Raw genomic sequence first — 16,700 nt, 5'->3', positions numbered from 1 at the left:
CATTTGAGGAACTACCAGACTTATGAAAAGTATTGTTACCATTTTGCATTCCTAGCAGCAATGTATGAAGGTTCCCATTTCTCCACATCCTTGAAAACACTTGTTTTTGTCTGTCCTTTTGATTTTCACCATCCTAGAGGGCTAACTAGATACATTTTGTTGAGAAAGAATTTATTTTTAGACTATTTTCTATTTTTAAATGTTTACCGTTTTATAGGCAGGAATGAACTTAATCAAAAAGATTGAAACTAGAAGCAGAAACACACACACCAAGGCTCCTCATTTAATCCGATGTAAACGTGTGTGCTTTACACCCAGTGGTGCATACCATGTACTTTGGAAGTGCCAGAGGTTCTCAGACTCGTTCTTGGAAGGGACCATCAACACTTCTGCTGCCTCTGCTCCCCAGGGTGCTCCAGCCTCTGCTTCAACAGCTCCACCACTCACTTACCGCTCATTGGCAACTTGTTTCATTTGTCTAAGGCTCCAGTTGGCAAAGGTTTTAAAACTTCAGAAGATCTAAAATCTGCCTGTACTAGATTTCCTGGCTCTGCTTCCAGTTCTGCTCTCTGAAGGCACAGAAAAGAGATCTAATCTTCTACCTCTCAGGTCCCCACTTCCTTCCCTGAAGTATTTTCCCTCAGGTCTTCACTCTTTGAACCATTTCTCACAGGTCATCCTTTCTACTCCCCTTTCCTAAGTTGACAGCTTCTGGGTCTATTTGTTGGCATCCTGTTTTTAAGCATGTCCCTTTGAACTAAGCATGTTGTACTTCAGGTGGTGACAGAGAATTTATCATCTTCCTTTCTGTAAGCTAGAATATTTCTATGGCCTAACATATGTTTTACCCCTACTGAACTCACCAAAACCATTAAACCTTTATTGCCACACTCTTCCTTATAAGTTTTTGTTTTGTTTGTTCTCATTTCTTAAACTATAATACATGGTACAAAATTAAAAATATATAAAAGAGTGTTTGATAAAGTGTCTTCCCTCTCCCGTTCCCAGGCACCCATCTTTCCTTTCCAGAGCTACTCAGTGTTACTTGTTCTTGCAAATCTTTACAGAGATTTTTAAAACACTTTATCGAAGTATAATTTACATACCATAAAGTACATCCATTTTAAGTATACAATTCAATTCTTTTTAGTAAATTTACAGAGCTGTGCAATCATCACCACAATCCAGTTTTAGAACACTTCTGTCACCCAGTAAAGTCCCTTATACCTGTTTGCAATCAATCCACATTCCCAGCCCCAGACAACCTCCAATCTGCCTTTTTCCTTTTCTGCACGTTTCATGTAAAAAGAATTATATAATATCTAGTCTTCTGCATCTAGCTTCTTAGCATGATGTTTTCAAGATTCATCCTTGTTATATAGTATGTATCAGTACCCCTTTTTATTACTGGTTAGTATTCCATTGTATGGCTCTACCACATTTTGTTTATCCAGTTGCCAGTTGTTGGACATTTGGATTGTTTGATTTTTTTTTTCTGGATAATGTGAATCATGCTGCTATGAACATTTTTGTAAAAGTTTTTGTGTGGACATATATTTTCATTTCTTTTGCATATATACGTAGGACTGGAATTGCTGGGTCATATGGTAAGTTTATGTTTAGCTTTTAAGAAAATGCCAAAGTGTTTTCCAAAGTATCTGTACCATTTTACATTCTCAGCAGCAGTTTGTGAAGTTTCCAGTTTCTCCACTTCCTTGTCAACACTTAGTACTGCCCATCTTTCTTATTATAGCCATCCTAGTGGGTGTGAAGTAGTATCTCATTGTGATTTTAATTTGTATTTCCCTAATGACTGATAATGTTGAACATCTTTTCATATGTTTATTGGCCACTGTTATATCTTCTTTGGTGAAATGTCTATTCAAATCTGTTGTCCATTTTTAAATTACGTATGTGTAATGTCTCACAATTTATTTAAACCTTTAATTTCTCCCACCAATGTTATATAGTTTTTGGTGTGCAAGCCTTGCACTTATGTTGATAAATTTATTCCCTGATTTTCTTTGCTTAATTTTATTTTCAGATTGCACGTTGCTAGAATATAGAAATACAACTGATTTTTTTATCTTGTTGATCTTTTATTCTGCAATCTGGCTAAACTTATTATTAGTTCTAATACTTTGGGGATTCCTTAGTATTTTCTACTGATAGCATCATGTCATCTGCAAATAAAAAGTTTTACTTCTTCCTTTCCAATCTGGGTTCTGTTCTTTCACAGATATTTTATACATAAAAAGCAAGTAACTGCATATGTTTTCTTCCCTTTTCACAAAAATGGCAGCAAACTTTGTTTTGTGTACTTGACAGTACATATTGAAAGTCCATTTTAGTGCATAAAGTGTTCTCTCTCTTTTAAAAAAAACAGCTGCAGAAAAATTATAGTGGATTGCCAGTCAGATCTTCCTCACCACCCTTTCAATACATATTGATTTAATATCATCATAGTCTCATAGTTTTATATTAGTAGCTTTTTACATTTTTTAATCTAAATCATTTGTTCTTTGTAACACTTCTATAATTTCAGAAATTTAGGTGTTCCCTTTTCTAGATGGGGAAACTGGCACAGAGATTATGGCTTGCTCAAGTAGAGACAGCTAGTAAAGGGAAGATCTGAGACTGGTTTAGGTCTTTGGACACCCGACTCAGAGCTTTTTCTACTGCCTCAGAGTTGCTGCTATTCCTTCTACCTGATGTGTAGGGCCTGACAATTATCCCTTGTTTGATTTGGCCTATCATGCCTGTTATTATTTGGGATCCTGACAGCACTTTCGGCCCTCCCAGATGTGCATTATATGGGAAAGCTGGTTCCACCAACTTATCCTTCAACCCCTATAACTCCATCTTGCCCTCAAGTACATAATGAGAAATTTTGTTGTTTTATTCAAATCTAGTTGTGACCATGTCGACTAGGAAAAACAAGGCTAACCCGGCAGGGCTTATTCTGCCAGCCTTAATGAACCTTGGCTAAAATTTTCTCATCTTTTCTTTAACCTCTAAATGCTTGCAAATTATCAAATTTGTGATCCATGCTAGAATTTTACAGGTCATCATTATTAAACCCCGCAGTTTGCAATGCTTATCTTTTTGAAAATTAAAGTATTTCCTGTCCCCAGACATCTAACATAGCCAGCCCCGTCTCCTCCAGGATCTGTTGCAAATTCCCTGAAGACCCTGAAATATAGTTTATCTAGTTCAGGGAAGCAGATATTCTGTTTCCTTTCCTGACTTGGGCTTCAATTTACTCTACCAAATGTGTTTAAGTAGACAGGCATCTGACATTTATTCAAAATATAGATGCCCAGAGCCCTCACCTAGAAACTCCAATTCATTGTTCTGGGTTAGGACCCTCCCTCAGGAGATTGTTCTGATGAACAAGTTTAAGAAATACTATTTTATATCATATTTGTTCGACTATATTTTGGTAATCTTTTTGTCATCCACTAACATTCCACCATCAACTCCCTTTATTGCTCTACTTGCTAAAAACAACCTTTTGGGCTGAATCTTTAAGTGCTTTTTACAATATTCCACTCACTCAGGACTTCTCATGGCGCCTCTCAGGTCTTTGGCATTTACCCTTTAAGTTTCTAAGTCAGATCTTACTGGAAAGCACTCTCTGCAGTTCATCACTCACTCTCTTTAGTTATCCCCTGCCTTCTTTATCTCTCATCAAAATTTTATGCTGGTGTCAACTCAGAATTTCACTCTGAAGGCACACCAGGCTAATCTTTCTCTTGCATCCTCTTCAGAGTTTTTTCAAGTCCTGGGAGCATAGCCAGTCTCTCCTGCCTTCTTAAAACAGCTCAGGCCTGTATCCAACTGCAGCAGCATCCCCCTCCCCATCCAGAAGTGTGTAGTAGCATGTTCACATCGACACAAGCTTCCTGGCAACCTCATCTCAAACAGTTTGAACTGAATTAGAAAGGGCTCTTGGTGATAGTATTTTCTTATCCCTTGGGTAACTGTGCCATTGACTACAGGTAATGATGACAGGATCTCTTGTTTTTCCAGGTGACAGACCATATTTCTTCTGACTCTGTTTCGTCTTCTACCAGCAGTTTCTGGAGCTCGAGCTCTACCCTTTGCAACAAGCAAAATGTACATATGTTAAATAAGGGCATACAAGCAGGTAAATTAATTTAAACATTTCCATTGAAATACAGGTAGCACTTAAAACTATGGTAAGATACTCAACCTCACTCACAAAAAAGAAATGAAGATTAAAACTGTACTCAAATGCCATTTGTCACCTATCAGATTGACAAAAATCTAAGTTTGATAGTAAGTTTGTGGGCAAGCCTGCAAGGAAATAGGTACATTCTAGTAGGAATATAAGTTGGGAGTACAACCCCTATTTGGCAGTTTCTATCAAAATTACTTTGACCCAGCACTTTTACTTTAGAAGTTTAGCCTATAAATATACACTGCATATGTGTAAAATGGCAAGTGTACAGAATTAACCACTGGAGTATTGTTTATTATAAGCAAAAAAGTAAAATCAACTTAGATGTCCACCAGTAGCCAAATTGTTAAATAAATTATTGTATATCCATATAATGAAGTCCTACATGGGATGAGGAAGCTCTTGCTACTAATACGTCAAGATCTCCAAGATATATAGTTAAAAAGAAAAAGCAAGGTACAAAATAGTGTATAGCATGCTACTACATGTATTCAAAAAATGAAGGAAGAGAATTGCTTGAATGTGTGCAAAAAATTCTCTGGAATCACAGGGTTAAAAACTTAATGAATGGAGAAGAAGAGTGGGAAGGAGGCTTTTCACTTTATGAATTCCTATATCTTTTGACTTTATAACACAGAAATAAACTTGCCCCTTGATTATTTTTCCCTTCGAGTCATGTCTTTACATCTGTTAACCTCTTCCTTACCTGGGTAACTGCCAGTAGGACTATAAGCACTTACTGTCCCTCTCACTTGGGACCAGAACTGAAATCCTTTTCCCATTGAATCCATATTAGTAGTTCTTTCCCTCTAATATCTAAACTGACAAATGAAAACCCTCTCTCCCTCTCTCTCTCTGTCACAGACACACACACCCTCCATCTCTCTATCTCTACCCTCGTCTTCCCTCTCTTCTCTTTCCCTCATACGCCTTCACCCCACCCAAGAGGAAGCAGTAGCCTGCGATTTTGAAGGCTTAAATTTTTTTCATTTACTGAAGTGGAATAAAAAAATCCAACTCCAATGGTAATAGTGAAACTACCCTTCCTTATTCAGGTATCATAATAAGAAAAACATGTATGTTACTTATCATAGTTAGGATACTTTCTGATGACAATAAGAGAAAATACAACTCTAACTTGTTCTAAAAAATAAGGAAATATAAAATCTCACATACCGAAATTACAATAAAACTTTGAAGAGGCTTGATGTAGTAAGTACAATAATATGATTCCAAAACAGTTTATATCGCCTTTCAACTCTGCTTGCATTGTCTTTTGCATTCATTCAGAGCACTATCTTCAACAAATATTTTTACATAACGATACTTGTTAAAAATATGTCTCAATGATTGTTTTGAATATTTTACCAGATTTATTTATTTATTTATTTATTTTATTTATTTTGCCACACTGTGCGGCACGTGAGATCTTAGTTCCCCAACCAGGGATTGAACCTGTGCCCCCTGAAGTGGAAGTGTGGAGTCCTGACCACAGGACCGCCAGGAATTCCCTATTTTACCAGATTTAGATATGAAAATTATAGATCTTCTCAATTCCTTTTCTTTGCAGAATAGAAAATAAATGATTAGTTGTTTTTTTCAGTTTTCATTTACTGACTTGAATATACCTGCCAACCAAGTCCCAAGGCTCTTCCCAGAGATAGCTGTGATCTTTCCCCTTAGGTACGTTGGAGATTGTGAATGGTGTCAGAAAACACACTCGAGATGTTGGAATGACTTTCCCAACTCCAAGTTCTAGCGAGGCTAGAGTAGAAGAGGACAGTGATGTGACTTCTTGGTCAGAAGAAAAGATAGAAGAGAAAAGGCTCCTTACCAGTTATCCTGGGGACAGAAAGTTAAGGAAGAATAAGCAGAGCTGCTGGGAAGGTCAGTTTCTAATTCTGCTTTCTTAGTAGAAAAACTAGTGAATTTCAAGTCTTTTGCAAAGCTAAGATTCTTTGTTTCTAAATGATTTAATGTTGACCCTATCTTTTCCCCAGCACCACCTTGGCAAATTTTCAAAGTACAGTCATCCCTCCGTATCTGCAGGGGATTGGTTCTGGATACAGAACCAATTTGTTCATGGATACCAGAATCCATGGATGCTCAAGTCCTTTATATAAGATGGCATAGTACTGCCCCCTGAATCCAAGGATCCCGTGTACATGGATACAGAGGGCTGACTGCATCCAACACTACAGTTCCTGAGTCACACCTGCAGTTAAGCAGACTCCAGGGCCTCCTGGTGGCCGCTGACAGCTGAGTCCCTGAGAGCCTATATTATGCACGTCTCTGATGAAAAAAGTGAAAAATCTTCTTTTTTTCTTAAAAATAATTCCTATAGGAGTTTCATGGTTTGTTCCTGTGGAAAATGTGAAGTCTGGTCCTAAGAAGGAAAACCTGCCCAAGTTTCATGGCCCTGGTGTCTCCTGGTTTGCACCAGTAACCAACACCACACCTTGGAGGGAGCCACTACAGGAACAGAACTGGCAAGGACAGCACATGGACAGCCACAGTTCACTAGCAGGCCCAGGCAGAGATCCACTGAAGCCATTTGTGAGAGCAACCCTGCAGGTACAATGACATTGAGTTAATTTTAGCCATATGTTTAAGGAGGAAGAAGGAGCAAGATACAAAAGAGTTAAACCTGTGACTTGGCTTTCTGAAGTACAGTCAACTGATCCTCATTTCTAGCACCTCCACAGTTCATCTGTTCTCACACTCATTAATCAAAGGCTGCCTTACTGTTAGCCGTTATAAATCGTGCATCACCCTCAGTATCTGGGGCAAGGCACTAGAAGGGAGGATGTTGTGTAGCTGCTCATTGGGTTTGTAGATACATACCAGCACGTGGAGTGCAGTAGAGGCCTGATGTTTGCGTCAGCCTTATATTTGTTCCTGCATTTACATAACTCCTGTTTCTGCTTAACACAGGGTTTTAAAGGCACTGGCTCTCTTCTTTATAAATACCTGGGGAGCTAAAGAAAATGTTTTTGTTTTGTTTTTAAATTTTATTTATTTATTTATTTTATTTTTGGCCTCATTGGTTCTTCACTGCTGTGCGCAGGCTTCCTCTAGTTATGGCGAGTGGGGGCTACTCTTCTTGCTGTACACAGGCTTCTCATTACGGTGGCTTCTCTTGTTGCGGAGCACAGGCTCTAGGCACGCGGGCTTCAGTAGTTGTGGCACAAGGGCTTAGTTGCTCCGCGGTCTGTAGGATCTTCCCGGACCAGGGATCGAACCTGTGTCCCCTGCATTGGCAGGCGGATTCTTAACCATTGCACCACCAAGGAAGTCCAGAAAATGTTTTTTTTTAATGATGTATTTCTTTGACGGGAAATTAAAAATAGCACAATGGGCCAAGCTTTATCCCATCAACACTGGGGAGAGTTGTAATTGCCACAGTCTTAGTTCTTGGCTTATTCCAAAGGCATTTCTTTGATCCCTCTGATTTTCCTACTGGAGCTTTCCCGCACAGGGAGTTGTTATATAATTCTTCAACTCTAGATATTTTCTATAAGTTACAAACAGGCTTTCCAAACCTGTTAGGCAGGTACTGTTTTTTCTAGGCCCTTGGAGAAAAGCCTACATCATTAATGTGAGGTTGGGGGCTTTTTCTCCTCCTCAGGAATCACTGCAACTTCACAGACCTGACTTCATCTCCCGCTCTGGGGAACGGATAAAGCGCCTGAAGTTAGTAGTCCAGGAGAGGAAGCTGCAGAACATGTTACAGAGTGAACGGGAGGCACTGTTCAACACTGTGCGAGAATGGCAGGGCCACCGGGACGCCATGCACCTGCTCCCTAAGAGAGGTATAGTCTTCCTGTTCACTTTCCTATGACTTGGTAGAGAGGGCAAGGTCTGCTTCATGCAAGGCAGCACTGCTCAGTGCCAGGCTAGTTACAGATCAAAAAGTGACCTTTTGCTTGTGGAGACTCAAATCTCCTTAGGTAGCAGAACCTACCCAATTTAGCTCTCAGCATTTTCACAATCCAAATAAGCCCAGTTACTCTTGCCCTGTCACTACACTTTAAAAGTGAGAGTGTGCAGTGAGAATGGTGTTTGGGTTTGTTGTTGTTTTGGGGGCGCCACGTGGCTTGTGGAATCTTAGTCCCCTGACCAGGGATTGAACCTGGGCCCTCAGCAGTGAAAGCACAGCGTCCTAACCACTGTACCGCCAGGGAATTCCCAAGAATGGTGTTTTTAAAAACCAGCTCTGTCACCATGAGCAAGTTAATTCCAAAAGTATAATGTTTTGAGGGGCTTGGGGCTGATTCCAGTCTTGCCTTCCTCATAGGGTAGCAATAATAATAATAATAAATACTTATATAGCCCTTATGTTTTGCCCAGACATTGTTCTTGTTTAATGCTTACAGAGCCTCTCTGAGGTGATACTATGAATATCCCTGTTTCACAGATGAGAAAACTGGGCCAAAGAGAGATTAAGTACCTTGCCCAAGATTTACACACCTGTTAAACTGGGATTTGAACCCTGGTGAGCTGGCGCTAGAGTCTGTTCTCTTAACAATTATGCTAGATGTAAGATCTCAATAAAATAATATGTGACATCTGTGAAAACTATAAAGTACTACCTAATGATTTCATCACAGCCTTACCTGTAAACTGGTCAGTGTTTCAATGCACACTGTCTAGTCTGTGCCACAGTGTTGTGTCTTCAGAAGCCTCAGGCTGCTATCATAGTCATCATAGTCTAACCCTGGCCTTGGCCTTGGCCATTACTCACCACCCAGCACTGCCAGCTCAGGGTAGGGGCGCAAAGTCCCAGCAGCTCCCTCTCACAGTTCTTGAGCAACACACCCTTCCTTATTAAGGCACAATACCCTGTTACTGATCCCCTAAGTGTCGGGGACCCCTCAGTGGGTCCTCTGCCTAGAGTCACAGATGTCAATTGAATGAGACCAGGTTCGACATAGCAGAGCATAGACTTTATTCATTGATCAAGGAATGGAGAAAGGAGAACTCATGTTCTAAAGATACTTTCTCCCTGAAGGGAGCAGAGTAAAGGATTTTAAGGGTTAGGAGGCAGATAGGTCATTAGGGCTTGAGGAAAGGGGTGGAGATTTTCAGGGGCAGCCGGGGGCAGCCAGGACATGCACAGTCTTCCATGGTCCTTTGCACATGCCACAGATTGTGCCTAGCAGAGTACAAATGTCCCCTTTGAGCAGAGATCATAGCATGGTAACGAAGCAAAGGTAACTTTTGGACACTTCCAGGTTTCATCCGCGCACGCTTGTTCTTACGGTCCAGTCAGAACCGGTTTGGGGGAGTTCACCACTATATATCTCTCAAAGCATGTATCTCTCAAAGTACAGCTGCAAAACATCTCTGCCAAATGCCAGGTACTTTTGAAACGAACACAAAGATAAATCAGGGCAAGTGTCCTTCAGCTCTCAGGGGCTGGTATGGAAACAGAGAGATAAATCAAGTCACAGGTCCTTCAGTTTTTAGGGGCTGGTATGGGTGACACCACCACTGCTACTCAGCCATAAAAAAGAATGAAATTTTGCCACTTGCAGCAGCATGGATTAACCTGGAGGGTATTATGCTTAGTGAAATAAATCAGACAGAGAAAGACAAATACTGTATTACATCACTTATATGTGGAATCTAAAAAATACAACAAACCAGTAAATATAACAAAAAGATATAGACCCACAGATATTGAGAACAAACTAGTGGTTACCAGTGGGAAGAGGGAAGCGGGGAGGGCCAAGATAGGGGTAGGGGATTCAGAGATAAAATAAATAAGCTACAAGGACATATTGTACAGCATAGGAAGTATAGCTAATATTTTATAATAACTATAAATGGAGTATAACCTTTAAAATTGTGAATCTCTATGTTGTACACCTGAAACTTATGTAATATTGTAAATCAACTATACCTTAATTAAAAAAAAAAAAGATACAATCCATTAAAAAAACCTCTTCTTCTTTTGCTTAGGCTTCCTGGCTGCCCAAAAGAAAAGACCTGTTGGAAAGAAGGAAATGATTCAGCGGTCTAAGTGGTAAGGCCAAAAGAATAAGTAACTATAAAAGTATAAATCAGGCCACCAAATGGTCAGGAGCTATAGCTTGGCCCCAGAATAAAGGCATATGCTCTAGTTAAAACATTTTGAGAGGTAAAAAAGAAAAAAACAATACATTATGAGAAAATTAGTTATAAAAATAGTTTCTCACTTATGGCACTAAAAAAGAAATGAAAAATAGCAGATCATGGTATGGATGCCTCATATATAAAAAAGACAAAGAATCGCCACTAATTTGCTTGCCTTAATCAGGCTTGTGTTTGTTAGGAACAAATATAAATAAAAAATATTTTTAAATAAAAGTAAATATCTGGGGCCTTACATCTAGACAATCCTTTTACTAGGAATTGTATCCAGTACAATGGGAGATAGGAGAATAGTCTCCAAAACACAGTAAACTAGGCTTAAAAGAAAATCAAGTTTCAGAAGCATGTGTACACTGCCACCATTTGTAGTCTTTAATAAAAAAGTATTTGTGCTTACATAGATGCATATACTTGTATATGCATAGACTATCTCTGGAAGGATACCCAAAAAATTTGTAATAGTTGTTGCGTTTGGGACAAGGAACTGAGTGACTGGGGTACAGAGGTTGGAGAAAGACTAATTTTTTACCTTTTGAAATTTTGTGCCTTTGCATTTATTAGCAATTAATTAATTAGAGATATGCATATATTGCTCATGAGACTGCCATATAACTAAGTTAATGGTTGGTTACCTCTTAGGGGGTCATTGGAGACTTCCTTTAATAAGAACAGTTTTATAGTTGGCATAGTGCTTGAAAACAATTTATCTTAGGTAAATTAAAACATTGCTCTGCTCTTGAAATCTTTTTACTCTCCATTTAGTAAACCATTTCCTTATAGGTATTTCAAAGGGATGCTTTAATCAAGTGGTTCTCAAAGTGTGGTCCATGGGCCTCTGGAAGTTGCTGAGGCCCTTTCAGGGGATTTGTCAGGTCAAAACAAATTTCAAAATAATACTAGGATATTATGTGTCTTTTTAACTATTGACATTTATACAGATGATGCAAAAGTAATGAAGGGAGGACTAAAACTGCTGATGCCTTAACACTATTTGGGACAGTGGACCAAACTGCTAGTCTAGTTGGCATTTTATTCTTCACAGCCACATGGCAGCAGTGTAATGGAAGTACACATAAAGCACTTCTGCTGCATACCAAGATACGACGATTGGTTCAAGGAAAAGCCTTGGTTTGTGTAGTGAGCTGAACTAGCTGCCTTTTTCATGGAACATAGCTTTTACTTGAAAGAATGACTGATAAACTAATTATTCCAAATTGGGTATATGACAGATATTTTCTTGAAAATGAGGAAGTGAATCTGTCACTTCTCTGGGAAAACAGCTGACAGTATTTATTGCCAAAGAGAAAATCTGAACTTTCAAGTAAAGAATAGAATTCTAGAAAACTTATGTCTACCACTATGAAATTGACTATCTCCCAGTACTTAGACTTTTCTGATGATATCAGCAGTGACATAAATAATTGTAATATTTTTCATATTATATAAGTAAATATGTCAACATTTAAACTACCACTTGTCAAGATTTGGTATAGTATCAAGAAAATCAGGGAATTCCCTGGTGGTCCAGTGGTTAAGACTTGGCCCTTTCACTGCTGAGGGCACAGTTTCAGTCCCTGGTCGGGAAACTAAGATCCTACATCCCGAAAGCTGAGCAGCCAAAAAAAAAAGAAAATCGGCAATTATCTGAAAAGAATATTAAAATACTCTTTTCTTTTCCAACTACATATGTGTGTAAACTGGATTTTTTTAAATGTACACTTTAACCAGAACAACATATAACAGCAAACTTAATACAGAAGCAAATATAAGAATTCAGCCGTCTTCTATTAAACCAGACATTAAAGAGATTTGCAAAATATGTATAACATGCCACTCTTCTTATTTCTGTTTTGGAAAGTATATTTATTTTATATGTTAACATGTAACAGGCTTATTTTTTTTAATAAATTAAGAAACAAGTTTTTTATTGAAGTATAGTTGACTTACAATATTATATTAGTTTCAGGCATAAAACATAGTGATTCAATATTTTTATAGGTTATACTCCATTTAAAATTATTACAAAATAATGGCTATGTTTCCCCGTGCTATACAATGTATCCTTGTTGCTTGTTTATTTTATACATAGTTTGTATCTCCTACTCCTATACCCCTATTTTGCCCCTCCCTCCCTCCTTCTCCTCACTACAAACCAGGGGTTCGTTCTCTGTATCTGTGAGTCTGTTTCTGTTTTGTTATATACATTCATTTGTTTTATTTTCTGGACTCCACACGTCAGTGATGTAATACAGTATTTGTCTTTCTCTGTCTGACTTGTTTCACTAAGCGTAATACCTTCTAGGTCCATCCATGTTGTTGCAAATGGCAGAATTTCATTCTTTTTATGGCTGAGTAGTATTCCACTGTATATACGTACCACACCTTCTTTATCCATTCATCTGCTGATGGACACTTAGGTTGTGAAATAAGTATTTTTTAAATTCTTTTTAAATGTTTTAATTTCTAATACAGTAAGTATCAATAGATAAAATCCACTTTCACCAAAATTGCCCTCAATTTTTAGGAGTATAAAGGTGTCGAAAGTCCAAAAACTTTGAGAATTATTGCTTCATTCTGAATGTCACAAAATTTAATTAATGGAAATTACATAGTGTTCGTTGTGTGGCAGCTAATAACACTCTCACCTCAGCAAGAGGAGTCCTTGCTATATGGGACTATGAAGCTTGCCTGCAAGAAGGTAGGGCATCTTCTGAAAGGTATCTGTGCTTTAAAATATAAGTATAGTTGTAGGCGTGGATTAAGTACCCATCTTCTAGGAAGAGACAGGTTTTAAACTGACACATTTTCATTAGAGTACTTCTGTTCCATTTTATTTCTGATATGGCCCCCTTTCAAAGAAGCCATCTACTTCCATGTGAGAATCATAGAGTTGAATGGGATCTTAAAGGTCATCTAGTCTACCTTTAACTTTTAGGAAACTGTAACCCAGAGAGAGGTTGCCAGCAAGTCAGGGCCAGAGCTGGGGTTAGAGTCCGGCAGCAGGCTCCCCACCTAGCACTCCTTCAGGTGTATCATGTGGTGGACTTGGAGCTCTGGAGCTCTGTGTTACTCATCATTTTTTCCCATCACCTACCTCTACCAAAGATGTTTAAACGTTTCTGATAAGAAAAGATTTGGAGAAGAGAGAACCTGACTCTCTTAACTTGAAGCATTTCTTCCAATGTGTCCTTTAAGAGAAGTGTTTTCACTAACTTATTAATGCATATATTTGGGTATGCTCCAGGCACTGGACTAGGTACTACAAATGAAAGATAGTTGACTCCAGACCATGAGCAGACAGACAGTTCCAATAGTATGTAGTAATTGCTTTCAAGGATCCATTTACAAAATGCAATTTCTGGCTACTCTGATTAGCCCGACTCCCAGCTTTCCAGCCCTAGAATACAACCTTTACTGGCCCAAGCAGATTTTCTCTTCACATCACATGTTCTCCTTGGGATAACTCGTCTTTTTCCAATGGCCTTTGTTATCCCTTCTGTAACTGTGACTTTTTTTCCAGCTTTACTGTGATATAATTGACATTTAACATTGTATAAGTTTAAGCTATGTAATGTGATGATTTGACATACATTTGTATTGCAAAATGTTTACCACAATAAAGTTAGTTAACACATCCTTCACCTCACATAATTACCATTTTATTTTTCTTGTTGTTGTTTTAGTGAGAACATTAAAGTTCTACTGTCATAGCAACTTTCAAGTATACAATGCAGTGTTGTTAACTGCAGTCACTGTGCTGCATATTTGCTCCCCAGAACTTATTCATCATAAAACTGGAAGTTTATACTCTTTGACCAGCATCTCTCCATTCCCCCATCCCTCAGCTCCTGGCAACCACCATTCTGTTCTCTGTTTCTATGAGTTTGATGTTTTTAGATTCCACATATTAGTGAGATCATACAGTTTTGTCTTTCTCTGTCTGACGTATTTCATTTAGCACATTGCCTTCACGGTCCATACATGTTGTTGCAAATGGCAGGATTTTTTTCCTTTTTTATGGCTATTCCATTATATGTATATATATATCACATTTTCCATTATATGTATGTTCCATTATATGTAGATATATATATCACATTTTCTTTATCCATTCATCCGTCGATGGACACGTACATTGTTTCCATGTCTTCACTATTGTAAATAGTGCTGCAATGGACATGGGGGTGCACATATCTTTTTGAGATCATGATTTCATCTCCTTCAGATATGTACCCACAAGTGGGATTGCTGGATCATACGGCAGTTCTATTTTTAATGTTTTGAGGAACCTCCACACTGTTTTCCATAGTGGCTGCACCAGTTTACATTCCCACCAACGGAGCACATTCTTACCTCCTCACCAGCATTTGTTATCTCTTATTTTTTTGATAATAGCCATTCTAACAGATGTGATATACTATCTCATTGTGGTTTTCATCAACAGTGACTTTTAAAAATATATGTTTGTTCTTCTTTGGTCTCTTTCCTGACCTCCACTTTTGTGTTTTCATTTAGTGATTATCCTCACTGTGTCCAAAGTGGAACTGCCCATTTTCCTCTCCCACACTTACTTGGGCCACCCACTCACCCACTAGAAAAGCTGGGGAGCTATTGCCTCCAGCTCCGTGACCCCGCACTGTTCGTGCAGCCAGCTAGTGCGTCCTGGAGACTCGCCTTCATGATTGCCCTGGAACCCATTCTCCTCACTACCTTGATGCGGGCTTAGCCTCCTCTCTTGGAGGACTGCTCTTCTCCCCCTTCTGCTCTTTATCTTCTCTAATCTCTTTTCCACAGAGCCACTGCATCATTATCAATGATTTTCTTTTCAGATTATAGAAAACTTTGGAAAATATAGAAAAAATTAGAAAGAAGAAAATAAATGTCACTCATAATTCTTCCATCTAAACATAACTAACACTAGTCCTGTTTCTATGGGGATTTTGCAGAGACCTGTGTTAACACACTTCTTTCTCCCCAGATTGTTTATCATACTATATCTACAGGTTTGTAGCCTGCTTTATTTTGCTTAACATTGTATTGTGAACGTTTTCCCATAGCATAAAAACTATTTGAAACATTTTATGCTTTGTAATAATTTTATTATAGCCCATAATTTGTTTAACTGTTCTTTTGTTGGAGATTTACATTATTTCCAGTTAGAGTGTATTTATCAAGTGAATGTTTGATCATGTTCCTCCCTACTTAAAATCAGTGGCATCCAGTCCCTGATAGGACAGAGCCCAAGGTTTTCACACGGCTACGAGACCTTCACCCCATCTGCTTCCCTCCTGTTCCCCTACACTCTCTCCGTGAAGCCTTGACTCCATTCTTACCAACACTCCCTTCTCCCCACCTCCCCTTTCTGCTCCTAACTATTCTTCAAGACCTACCTCAAGCTTAGTCTCCTCTCTGGTCTTCCTTGACCTCCTTCAATCAGAATAAGTTTTGTTTCTTTTCCTATGTAGCATTTTGTAGATATGACGATTATTGTATTTTCTTTTGCATTATTTTTCATGCTTAAAAATATGGTAGTAATACAAAATCATTATCTTATATTGAAACCATACATTTTTCCATATAGAGTGAAAAGAAGTTCATCTCCACCCCTTATTCCACTTCTTTCCCATAAGTAACCACTATTAGCAGGATTTTATTATATTTTTATCTGTATCCCTTTTCAGATCATGAGCACTCCAGGCCAAGGTTCTTTGTGTCCAAGTGTCTAACAGGAAGCTGGACACACAACAGGCCCACAGCCTGTCTGAGGGACTGAGTGCCTGGAGAGCAGTAGAGCTTAGGGAGATGTGGGGAGGAGTGATCGTGTGCCTCTGTGGTCAGGTGGCCTCACTGCTTTCTGTCTTTCCATCGGTGCCATTTCTAAGGATTTATGAACAGCTTCCAGAAGTACAGAAAAAGAGAGAAGAGGAAAAGAGGAGATTGGAATATAAGTCGTATCGGCTGCGAGCCCAGCTATATAAAAAGGTCAGTCAGTCCTAGAGCAGGATTGATGAGGTTTATCAGGGGAAAGAGAAATTGAGAAAAACACATCTGACCTGCTTGAATTAACCACATTTGGAGAGTGAACTTAAGCTCATAACGCATTATACCACTACTAAAATTTAGAAGATAAAAGCACCTGTAACTAGACTTCAAATCTGAAAATCTAGAAAGGCAAATCTAAAAAAGGCATCTTCCAGGGACTTTCATGATGGTCCAGTGGTTAAGACTCAGTGCTTCCACTGCAGGGGGCACAGGTTTGATCCCTGGCCAGAGAACTAAGATCCCACATGCCTCACGGCACGGCCAAAAAAAATTGTTTTAATGTTTTAAAATTGTTTAATAAATAAATAAATAAGGCACC

General features: G+C 38.7%; 1 protein-coding gene across 6 annotated transcripts in view; it reads left to right on the top strand.

Moving 5' to 3' along the window:
* Nucleotides 1-16,700, top strand: part of ALMS1 (ALMS1 centrosome and basal body associated protein) — a 220,524-nt gene that overhangs the window by 202,817 nt on the left and 1,007 nt on the right. For 3 of the 6 annotated variants that reach the window (XM_079940069.1, XM_079940066.1, XM_079940070.1), the window contains 7 exons: nt 4,033-4,150; nt 5,888-6,091; nt 6,549-6,778; nt 7,833-8,016; nt 9,439-9,564; nt 10,169-10,232; nt 16,222-16,321. In XM_079940069.1, coding sequence (XP_079796195.1) covers nt 4,033-4,150; nt 5,888-6,091; nt 6,549-6,778; nt 7,833-8,016; nt 9,439-9,564; nt 10,169-10,232; nt 16,222-16,321 — 1,026 coding nt within the window. The remainder of the gene's footprint in view (nt 1-4,032; nt 4,151-5,887; nt 6,092-6,548; nt 6,779-7,832; nt 8,017-9,438; nt 9,565-10,168; nt 10,233-16,221; nt 16,322-16,700) is intronic. The other 3 variants (XM_079940071.1, XM_079940067.1, XM_079940068.1) reach the window with 2 other exon arrangements.

The sequence above is a fragment of the Stenella coeruleoalba genome (genome assembly GCF_951394435.1).
Source record: "Stenella coeruleoalba genome assembly, chromosome: 13".
In the NCBI taxonomy this organism is placed as follows: Eukaryota; Metazoa; Chordata; class Mammalia; order Artiodactyla; family Delphinidae; genus Stenella; species Stenella coeruleoalba.
This window is presented reverse-complemented; position numbering and strand designations above follow the sequence as displayed.